Source organism: Falco punctatus (assembly GCF_963210335.1).
Source record: "Falco punctatus genome assembly, chromosome: 5".
Classification (NCBI taxonomy): Eukaryota; Metazoa; Chordata; class Aves; order Falconiformes; family Falconidae; genus Falco; species Falco punctatus.
In genome coordinates this window covers 73,227,567-73,238,774 of record NC_137584.1, presented here as the reverse complement: position 1 = coordinate 73,238,774, position 11,208 = coordinate 73,227,567, and the positions used below count along the sequence as shown (strand labels likewise).

Here is an 11,208-nt window from a genome sequence, read left to right as displayed (position 1 = left end):
GGAGATGCCACCAAGTCCCCCTCAAATCCCCCGAGTCCCCTTTTGTGTCACTGTCACCCTCCAGCTTTGCCGGGCTCTAACAGCCAGCCAAAGCCTCCACTCCTCCAACCCAGCACCCCCAGCACCCTCTAAAAACCCTTTTTCAGCCCAAATCGAGCTCCTTGCCCCCCCCAATTCACCTCCTCCCTCCCTTTGCTTTCATCATTTTTCCCCCTTTAACGTTGATTTTCTTTTAACACCCCCACACACCTTTTTTTTTTTTTTTTTTTTTTTTTTTTTTCCCAGGCCCAGCCCGAAAATAGCTGCTGGGCGTGACGTCACCGGGCTGGTCCCCGGTTCGTACCGGCCCCGGCCAATCAGCGGCGGCGCTGGGGCTGGGCCAATCGCGGGCCGCGGAGGTGATGTCATGGGGCGCTGGGCCCCCGGGGATGCTCCGCGCAGACCCCGCGCCCGCGTTAAATGAGCGCGGAGAGCGCGCGGCGGCAGCGCAGGAGCCGGCGGAGGGTGAGTGTCGTGGGCGGCGAGGGGGGGCGTGATGTGGGAGGGGGTGTTTTTTTGGAGAAAGTTTTTGGGGAGGGGTTGAGGATTTTCCCAGGAGGGTCGCCCTGCGGCGACGCAGCTCTTTGTCCCCCTGCTCTCCTCTCCCCCCGGCCGCCCCCGCTCCTTTCGGCGCGGTGGCCCCCGACCCCGACCCGAGCAGGCACGGATCCCCCGCGACGGGGCGTTTTCCATCCGCCTGGGCAGCAGGAATTAGCCAGGGGGGTTGCTCCCCTCCCGCCTGGGAGAGCCTCCCCACGCCTCCTTCTACCTCCCTCGCTCCGCACCGCGGGGGGCCTCATCCTGCCCTGCCACGCGGGGCCGTGGGGCAGCCCACGCCCAGGGTGCGGGGGTGCAGGGATGGGGCTCAGCATCCTCCATCTCGCCTCGCCCCAGCATCCCCAGGCGGGCCCGCACCCTCAGCATCCTCCAGAGCCCGAGAGGGGTGCGTTGCCTCGCCCGAAGCCCCCCCTTCTAACTGTGGGCGCAGGGACGCGGAGCCCCCCCGGAGGGCAGGACGAGGCTGAATTATTGATGGTGGCAGGATGCTGGTGGAGGTGACCTGCTCTCAGCAGGAGCTGAAATATTTATTCCAGGGAGGGGGGAAAAGCGAGGGGGGGGGGGAAGGAAGGCGGCTGCCATCCTGCCTTCCCCCCCGGAGAGGGGGGGAAGAATCCATTGCATCCCTTGCTTCGCAAGCTTCAAGGGAGGGTGTGGGGACCCCCCTCCATTCCTCCATCTCCTCCCTCTATTGCTGGGTGCTTCTTCCAAGGAAGGGGATGGCAGATGCGGAGATCCACCCTAGGGTCTCCCTCATCTCACCGGATCTACAGTGGAGATCAGGGTGTGAAAGCCGGTTGCAGCCCTTTGGGCTTGGATCGGGCCCCTCCCTGCCACGTGTGCCTCGCTGGGAGTGGGATCATTCCCACAGCCTCCCCACACTGGGGGTTTGAGCGAGGTTTCAGCCTGGGTGTGACAGCAGCAACAGTCCATCCCACACACACACACTCCACTTGCTTTGGGCTGAATGTGGGTTGGGGGGCACCGGGGCTAGGAAGCAGAGAGAGAAAGGAGCTCAGCAGGGAGGGGTTTCCCTCTTGGAGGAGCCTCCAAACACCTTGAACAGCATCTTCATCCAGCAAGGAGGTATGGGGCTGGCAACCCACCTCCCCCCCCATCCTTGGGGATGGACTCCATCCTCCTCCCTGTTTTGGGTCTGATGGGTAAGCTCTGCATTTTATGCTCCAGCCAGGGCATGAACACCATGCAGGGTCTGGGAGAAGGCTTTCTGTAACATGAAATGTATCCAGGTCCCCCCACAAGCCTAGGGAAAATGAGGATTTGGGGTGGTCATGCTAGGAGCAGGGAGGCACAAGGAAAGCAAATGCTTTTGGCTGCCTGCTTGCATGCAGGCAGCTTCCAGCCAAGCTGTCAGAGCTCCAGGCACAGCCTCATGTTGGCACATGAGCCATCAGAGCATCCCCACCCTGCCTTGGCACTGTGCTTGGCGTGAGCCACCTAGGGCAAAACCCTTCAGCCAGCTGAGGAGGAAAGCCCCTAGTGGGGATACACACCTAGGTAACCCCCAACCCCCCCCAGCCCTGGCTCTGGGCGTCACCTAAAAGAGGGGAGCATCTCCAGGGAAGGTGTCTCCAGCAGGGTGTCCCCACGTTTTGACCTTGTTCCACACCCTGGGCAAGCCCTGGCAGCTATGGGCAGGTTTTTTGCGTGATCCCTTGTGTCAGATCCCAGCAGGATGGGGGATGAGGGGCTGGGATTTTTCAGGAGCCCCTGGGTTAAGCTGGGTTGGAGTGTGTTGTGGCTGTGAGAGCTGGCAGTGCCCTGACAGTCCCGAGATGCCCACAGTGAGCATTGCCCCTTTCCTGGGGGGCTGCCAGGATTTAAAAGTCCCTATTTTAAAGAAGGGTTGGGTTTTTTTTTTTTCCTTCTGAGAAACAAAAGCCATAAATAATTCCAAAAAACAAAGTCAGCCGTGGCTTTGGCACAGCTGGGAAAGGTATTTCCACTGGGAAACCCCTCTGATGCCATCAACACCCCATTTGTGTCCCCCAGAAGCCCTGCGAAAGGGGGATAGCCCCAGCTTATGTGAGTATTAATGAGTCTCTGGGTGTTGCCACCCAGTGCCTGATCCTGTGCTCACTCTGGGGCTCTGCACCCTGGGGATGAGTGGGGGGTCCCAGGGATGCCCCCACACCTGACCCACAGCTATGGAGACTCCAGAGAGGATTGCAGGGGGATGCGGGAGAGGGTCCCAGTGTGTCAGCCCTCTGCGTGTGGTCTGGCAAGGGGTGAGCTGAGGACTGGGGCTCTCCAGACACAAGTGGGGGTGCCCACAGGGGTGGGCTTGGGTCACAGCAGAGGCTGTGCAAAGGGGTCACACGTCTGGGGGGGAGTGTGTGTGCATGCCACTCCTGGCACATGTGTGCACACATGTGGCTTGCACAGATGTTGGGCAGTCTGGAGTGGTGGGGGAAGGGCTGTGTGTGCCAGGCCCACCCCACCAGCTGCTGCCACTGTTCCAGCGTGTGCCCATCGCACCTCACCAGCGTGTGCTGATCACACCAGTGTGTGCCCATCACATCGCATCATACCAGTGTTACACCCATCCCAACAGCACGTACCCATCATATCACAACATGTGTCTACCCCCCTCACCTCCTAGGATGTCCTCATCACACCAGTCTATACTCGTCTCAACAGCATGTACCCATCACATAACACCACATCTGTGTGCCCATCACACCAGTGTGCCCCTCACACCACACCAGTGTGTGCCCATCACACCAGTGCACATCCATCACACCACACCAGTCTGTGCCCACCCCATCACTGTGCCCAACAGCATGTACGCACCACATCACACATCTGTGCCCATCGCACCAGTGTGTCCCTCTCACTGCACCAGTGTGTCCCTCATGCCACACCAGTGTATGCCCATCACACCACTGCGTGCCCACCTCATGCCCCCAGCATGTGTCTACCACAGCATCCCCTGCATGCGTGTGAGGCCACGAGTGGGCAGCTGTCTCACAGGGGCCAGGCAGGGCCAGGCGATGTCCCCAGCCCTGGGACACCCAGCTCTGATCCTGGTTCTTTCCTCCCCCAGGCCCCAGGAACACTCTTGCTGTAGACGCCCAGGAACCTCTACGCCATGACTCTGGCTGGTATGGCACCACCGTGGGGCCACGTGTGGGAACAGGGGACAGCACGGCTTGCCTGGCTTCACGTACCCAGCCCCAGCATCTACCCCATGCTGCAGCACCCCTAGTTTGAGCGGCACCCCCTCCAAGCCACCACAGGGATGGCTGTGCCCCAAGCATGCTCCCGGCGTCCCAGTGGTGACAGCCAAGGGCTCATGAGTATTAACATAGCAGGACTGACATCACCTGTGTGGCCACCAGTAAAGCACCCCACCGCTGCGTGCCTCAGTTTCCCCTTTGCATGTCTTGCTCCCCCCACCCAGATCACCCTGCTTGCAATATCTGTACAAACTTCAGTGCCAGCCACTGTCGCCATCCCAGCCCTTCCCTGGCACATGGCAGCCACTGCCGCGGAGCCTGGCAAGACCCCCCCGCATCTCTGACCCCGATCCCACTGCCTCTTCCCAGCTTACAAAGAGAAGATGAAGGAGCTGCCTCTCGTCTCCCTTTTTTGCTCCTGTTTCCTCTCGGATCCCCTGAACAAGCCAGCGTACACGTATGAAGGTAGGAGCCTGCTACCCACCTGCGGTGGAGGGGTGCATGAATGGGGGGGGGCTGTGGGAGGCTTCAGACCCCCACCTTGGCATGACCGCGGTCACCCTCAAACTAAGAGAGGTGGCTCCACAGTTTGCTGGAAGCAGGGAGCCAGGTTGGGGTCAGGGGGTTTGGGCAGCCCCATAGCCCAGCCCCCCTCTGCCAGGACTCCACAAAGCACCAGGCGTGGGCTCGGTATTTTTAGGCAGACGGTGCCGGGTGAGTCAGGCTGATTCATGTCAGTGGGTCCGGAGGCAGCAGCCATGATGGAGGGGGATGCCCAGCCTTGGGGGGCTCCTCCTGGCTAGGTGCAAGGGGATCCGCAGTTGGAAAGAGGTTTCATGGTCCCACTCCCAGTCCCCAAAGCAGGGCTGAACTCTTCCCTGTTGCTTACCTCTCCCTTGGAGGGATGCCCAGCCCCTCAGCTCACCCAGATATTCCCAGCTCAGCCCCCTGGATGGGTGTCTTGGAGTCCCTACCCCAACCCACGATACTTGGGTTGAACCGCAGGGGTGCATTCACAGCACAGGGATTTGGGTGACATACATGGAGGTCAGGGAAGGTGGTGGCCCGTTGGGGAGGCTGCAAGTGTGAGACCCCAGGATGGTTTGCCTGAAGGGGTGGGATGCCCCCGTGCCAGTGGTCAGCCTGTGGCCCTCTCCCAGCAGACACGGTAGACCTCACTTGGTGCGTCATCTCTGACATGGAAGTCATCGAGCTCAACAAGCGTACCTCGGGGCAGTCCTTTGAGGTCATCCTGAAGCCCCCATCGTTTGATGGCATCCCCGAGTTCAACGCCTCCCTGCCCCGGCGGCGTGACCCATCTCTGGAGGAGATCCAGAAGAAGCTGGAGGCAGCAGAGGAGAGGAGGAAGGTAGGTCTGGTGGCTCGTGCACGGCAGTGCAGCATGGGGACACGCAACCTCGCACTTGGGGTGCTCACCCAGCGGGGTACATTCACCTTTGGGGATGTCGCTGAGTTTGGAGAGGGTGGTTTTGGCCAGCGGGGGAAGGGACCCATGGTCCTCACGGCTATCATGTCCGCTTTGCCTGGGCAGTACCAAGAGGCTGAGCTGCTGAAGCATCTGGCAGAGAAGCGGGAGCACGAGCGGGAGGTCATCCAGAAGGCCATCGAGGAGAACAACAACTTCATCAAAATGGCCAAAGAGAAGCTGGCGCAGAAGATGGAGTCCAACAAGGAGAACCGTGAGGCCCATTTAGCGGCCATGCTGGAGCGCTTGCAGGAGAAGGTGAGAGCCCGGTGAAGAGGGAGGGGGGACATGCTGGGGCACCAGTCCAGGAGGGTGTCACAGGACATGTGGGTACCTTGCGTGGCTTTTGGGGTGACGTTACCCCCTGGGGACACCACCAGAGTGGGGGGCCCCTTCTTCCTTCCCACTATGCAGCAATATCCAAACGCAACATCCCACCCGGGGTGGGGATTCCTGCTCAGGGACCCACCGAGCCTGGCATGTCTGTAGGCTCACAAGTGGCCGGCGGGTGGAGAGCTGGGACCCATCTCTTGTTCAGAGACATGCAAAGCCTTTGCTTTCCCCATGTCCCACTGTGATGACCTTGACCCACCACTTGTAATCTTTCCACCTCCTGGGTGGCAGATCTTCCCCATGTCCCTTCCCCAGAGGCTGTGGAGCCATCAGCTCCCCGGCAGAGCTGGAGGGGTCCATGCTGCCGTGCCAGGAGATGCTTCCACCTTGCCAGCCTGTGCAGACCTCTTCTCTCTCCCCGAAGCAGGTCTGTTCCCAACCTCAGCATGGAAGGTCCCACCCTCACCACCTCCAGCTCCCTCCAAAACATGCCTTCTGCAAGGAGCTCGCCCAGTGCCCTTCTCCAAACGCCTCAGCTAGCCTTGGGTCAGAGGCAGAGAGCACAAGATAATGAAGGACAATCCGAGCTAACCCCATCTCCTTGGGGCTCCCGGTCCATCCCGTCTGGTTGACGTCTACCTCCTAGCTAGAGGGCAAGGACAATCTGTCCCTGAGAGCCTCCACAATCCTTAAAACACCCCAGGGGAGGAGAGGATGCTGTTGACCCACCGGTGGTGTCCCTCGGGGGATGAACCTCGCAAACGCCCTCGTGCCTTCGAACCCCTCTGAAGCCGCTGGCCTGCCCGTGGGGACCCCGAAGTCCGTCCAGCTAACGCGTGTCCCCCCCCTCCTTCCCTCCTACCCCCCTCTCACAGGACAAACACGCAGAAGAAGTGAGGAAAAACAAGGAGCTCAAGGAAGAAGCCTCCAGGTAAAGAGGCGATGGTTGGACTGACAGCTCCGGGGAGGTGGCAGAGGCTGCCGCAGCGCAAGGTCGGATGGTGGAAGGGTGGACGTTCCTCTGCTTTCTTTGTTCGTGAATGTAAAGAGTTGACCAGTGAAGCCATCCTATTCGTTTTGGGGAGGGTGGGGAGGGAGGAGAAAGGAGGGAGGGTGGGCGGGAGGGTGCCAGCTTCAGGTTGCCCACCTCCTTGGTGGGTCTCGCATGCCACCCGTCAACCAGGTCTGGAGGAAACAGCCGAGGGCTGGCAAAGCGGAGAAGGCGACCCCCCGGGGAAAAGCTGGGGGGGACAGAGTGGGTGGGGAGGGAAGTGAGGGGAAATGTGCGTTGTGTGTGACTTTAATTTGGTGCTGGGCAGGCAGGGCGGGCAGGCGGGCATCCCTCTGACTTCTTTCTTCTCCTCCATCCCACCCCACCGATGGGCAGCGGCACCTCTTGGTGTCCCTCCCTCCCTTTTTCCCACCTGGACTCGGGGCTTCTTGCCCAGAGCGGGTGTTATTTCCCCATAGACCTTACAGAACCATTTTGGGGAAGGGGGAGAAGAGATCCCCCCTTTGGAGGTGGTCAGAGAGAGGCTCACTTGCTCCAAATGCTTAATCCGGCTGTAGGAGATGCTGATGATCCTTTTCAAGAGTGAAATCGAAAAGCCCCGTGACTTCCCAAAGATCTTTTTTGGTGTGTTTTTCTTTTTTCTTTTTTTTTGTTAGAATCTCCTGAGAATTATCTTTGTGGGAACTCTTGGATGAAATCGGCTTTTCTGCCGTAGAGCAGCCGGAAAGCCATCGGCTTTTAGAGGTGGCAGCTCAAATGGTTATTTGAAAAGGGAGAATCACCCCCATGGAGAGCAAAAGCAGGAGAGGAAAACGGGGCAGGGCTGTGGAAACTGTGATGGAAGGGACAGGGAAAAACAAGAGGGAAAGAAGAGCTGGGGAAACTGTGGCTGGAGAGCCAGAGGTGGGATGGAGATGCCTCTCCGGAGAGCAGGAGAAGACAATGGCCATAGGGAGCCCCTGGGGATGGTGGTGGCACCTCCTGTTGACACCAGGGCAGGGGAAGACCAGTTTGGGACCCCACCAACAGCTGGTGACCAGCCCAGGAGGTGCTTTGTGGGAGCTGCTGTGCTATCTCCTGGGTGATCTGTGCCTCCAGGGAGGGCAAGCGAAATGCAGAGCTTGCAGTGAGATCCTTCAGGGTGGGAGAAGGAGAGTCTGCTTTCTGCCAGGGGGTGGGGTGGTACGTCCCCTCCTCTCCCAGTTGCCAGCAGACAGTGGTCCCAGGGCTGTGATGCCTTGGCACCTCACCAGCCTCCAACCCTGATGCTAACAGAGGGCTTGGTCTCCGCTGTGGCCAGATAGGGCTTTCCGAGCTCGGATTCAGATCTGGAGGCAACCATGTCTCTTTAGCTGTGCCACGAGATGCTCACCCGCACCCCAGAGCCCTGGGGGGGACCAGCCCAGGGAGGGGAACACGGGAGAGGGCAGCGGGCGAAGGAGACGGAGTGGGCTGTTCTAGCTGTGGCATGAGCTGTCCTTTTTTTGTATACAATGGTTGTAAATAAACTGCCTTGGCATTTCTTTGGTTTTCTCATTACCTCTGCAGTGTCTTGTGTGTGGTTTGTTGGTTGTTTGGGGTTTTTTTTAGAGGGGAGGCATCCCAGTGCCACTTACACTGGGATGGGGAAAGGGACTGGGGGGAAACGAGGGTGGAAGGCAGCTTGTGCATCAGGGAATGGGTCTGTTTCACCCCCATGCCTCAAACACCCCCAGCCCGGTGGGATTGCATTAGATTTGCACTCCTTTGGCCCTCCAGCACTACTGGCCCCTTGCATCCAGCCAGGCACCCTGGGCTCGCCCTGTGCACCCCCGGGGGCATGCAGCAGTGATGCTTTCCCACCCCAAACCTGGAGCAGGGAGCTGGAGCCAAATTTCAGCCATGTGCTGGGAGACGAGGAGCTGGCGAGGAAGCATGGGGGTAGCTGGACATGTGCTGAGGTCTGCGCTGAGGGCAGATAACCCATCAGTCTATCCATGGAGCGGGCAATAGCAAAACATCAGGTCCTCAGGGCCAGGAGAAGAGCCAGGGGATTTCTTCTCCAGCCCTAAGGAGCAAGTGGCACCAGTTCCTCTCCTGTATTTGCTCAGTCTGAAAGAGAGGTGATGGCAACAACATTTAGGACCAGTATCCCAGACAGGCCATGTGTCCATTCCTCCTGGGCCAAAGAGGTCCTCTTTGACCTGATCCTCTCCGATCTGAGATCAGGAGGCCCCCTCTGACCCTGGGAAGCTTTGAAAGATGGGTGTCCAACCAAGAAGTTGGTGGTTCCACAGGTGTGGGATTTAGTACCAACATTAAGACAAATCCCAGGAGGGGATTCAGACCTCCCTGTGAACACAGCAGCCATGCTTAGGGGTTCCCATCGTGCCCAGGTGTAACAGTGAAGGGGCCATATCAAAAGGGACCATGCAAAACAGGACATTAAATCAGTGTTGAGGTAGCAGAGTCCACCATGGTCATACAAACTGGTGGGACTTGAAGTGGCAACCCCCAAATCCAGGTGAGAAAGGACCTGGGGAGAGCAGTAGAGCTTGTTACACCTAAGAAGGGACGAGAAGCCAGAGGCTCAAGAAGAAGGTAACATCATACATCTAGTACAGATGATGGCAACAGGAGTCTTGAGCCTGACCATCAACAGACACGTAGGAGCTGGGTAAACCTGCAGCAAATCAAAGACTGGTTCTGTCAGGTAGATTGTGTTTGAATAAACAGAATAATGAAATATGTTGTTCTGCCCTAGGGCTCTGTGCTGTAGCCCCACAACAGCACGTGCATCGACATGGGTGTGAAGGGATGCAGGAACCATGACACTATAGAAAGGGGCACCCAATTTAGGCAAAGAATGAACAAAATGCTTTCCTCCAAACAGCTTTAAAACCCACCCAGAAGCTTTGAGGAGGGTAGCAGAGAAATGGGGAGCAGATCCAGGAGAGCACAGCTCTCCCTGGGAACGAGTCAGCCTGGTGGTGAGGGGGAAAATGGGGCACCAGGGGAAGAAGACAATGACGGGGGCAGAGCTGGTGGCACCAACATTATCAGGAGAAGACTGTTTGGAGGAGGCCCTCCAAAGAGGCTCAGGCAAAACACGATGCTGCTAGTGTCAAGGATGCACATCCTAAAAACTCTTGACTCCAGGCACCTGGAGCAGAAATGATGCAAGAAAATACAGCGAGAAACACAAAACTCTGCTGCAGGCAGGAGCTGCACAGGTAACGGGAACCATCCACACGGGAGCAGGAGCCTCACTGTCTGCGGGAGAAGGTCTGGGGCTCGGCCCCCTCGGCACCTCAGGAAGGGACAGCCAGCACAGATGTAGGTGAGCCCAACAAGAACATAAATAAGGAGCCTTCTGGCAAGGACCTGCTAACTGCTAAAAGAAAACAAACTGCTGAAGCGATACGACTCAAGGATACCAGGGTAAAATAATCATGGTAGTGGGAGATCCCAACCTCCTACTCATGGTGGATCCCCCACGTTCGGGGAGCATGCGTAGTGAATTTAAAATGAACCGTACCTTTAAAGTGAAGCGAGAAAGCAACTAACAAATAACTAGTTAGTAGGTGTAGACTTTGGGTGGAACTAACTAACTTCACTGTAAAAATACATGTTGTGAGTAAAATTAGGTGTGCAAGTTAGGAGGAGCGACCCCCCTCGCACCCGGCACCACAGCAAACACACCTGCTTTGTAACTCCCCTCCAGTTGTAGAGTTTGATGCTGCACGTCAGAAACCCATCCCACCCATAACCACCTGCATCTCAGATCATCCTGCTCCATGGCCTGGATCCCCATGAACACGGTCAATGCTCCAGCAAAGTTTCAGGGACTCATTTTTCTCCCCTTGCTGACGAGGGGGAGAGATAATGATGGCTTAGGCTGGATCTTCTTCCTGCATCCAGCTTTTCGCCCATCACAGAGGTCCACCTCAGATAATCCCCTCACTAAACTGATCAAGTTTTAATCTCTTTTCCAGTGTTTTCAGCACTGTGATTTAGAATAGCTAATGTTTAACTTCCCTCTTCTTATCCCTCTCTGGCTCGTTTTCTCCATCCCCGCCATGTTTGAAGATCCAGCCCTTTGGCCATGGACCCCTCCCCAAGGATTTTTTGATGACCATCACCCCAGTAGCCCTTTCCTGCATTTTTTCAGTCTCAGTTCAGATATCTTTCCCAGCCATGGGACTGGAGACCTGTGGAGCACGGGCTGGTGGCCCTCACAAACCTTCTTATCCCCAGTAGAGACATTAGGTCCCCGTTATCATGCAGATGGGAATCCTTGCATCGACCTAACATGTCAGGTGGAACCTGTCCTCAGTCCTTCCTCTGTCTTGGGTAACTGTGAGCCAAAACAATGCCAGGTCATGTAGCTGTTCTCCAAGCAAGCCCCTGCTCTGCAGCAGGATTGTTGCATGTCCACATGCGCAGGGCTCTGCAGGGCTGTCTGGTCAGTGCAGCAAGGCACGGGACCTGCAGGGTGTCTGCCTCGCAGCTGCGCTCGGTGAGGCTCTGTCAGCACAATTTCCTGCCCCGTATCACTTTAGACAGCGCTATAATGGGGTCAGCCAAATTAATGAGGCAGG

At 57.6% G+C, this 11,208-nt stretch overlaps 1 protein-coding gene across 6 annotated transcripts; it reads left to right on the top strand.

Moving 5' to 3' along the window:
- The first annotated feature begins 279 nt into the window (after positions 1 to 279).
- On the top strand, positions 280 to 8,167 carry STMN4 (stathmin 4). 6 transcript variants are annotated; one of them, XM_080388629.1, is made up of 6 exons: positions 280 to 504; positions 3,665 to 3,722; positions 4,167 to 4,262; positions 4,958 to 5,166; positions 5,350 to 5,541; positions 6,041 to 6,485. In XM_080388629.1, exons 2-6 carry the CDS (start codon positions 3,710 to 3,712, stop codon positions 6,185 to 6,187), a joined length of 657 nt encoding a protein of 218 aa, XP_080244755.1. In that variant the 5' UTR covers positions 280 to 504; positions 3,665 to 3,709; the 3' UTR covers positions 6,188 to 6,485. The 6 variants fall into 6 exon arrangements, with proteins under 6 accessions (XP_080244755.1, XP_080244757.1, XP_080244756.1 ...); XM_080388631.1 differs by having other exon boundaries at positions 287 to 504; positions 6,044 to 6,485; XM_080388630.1 differs by having other exon boundaries at positions 291 to 504; positions 4,961 to 5,166.
- The last annotated feature ends 3,041 nt before the right edge of the window (positions 8,168 to 11,208 follow it).

Bases quoted from the DNA above. Each gene is read 5' to 3' on its own strand.
- STMN4 (XM_080388629.1), top strand. The intron at 4,263-4,957 runs GTAGGAGCCTGC...GCCCTCTCCCAG, and splicing joins GCCAGCGTACACGTATGAAG to CAGACACGGTAGACCTCACT. The intron at 5,167-5,349 runs GTAGGTCTGGTG...TTGCCTGGGCAG, and splicing joins CAGCAGAGGAGAGGAGGAAG to TACCAAGAGGCTGAGCTGCT.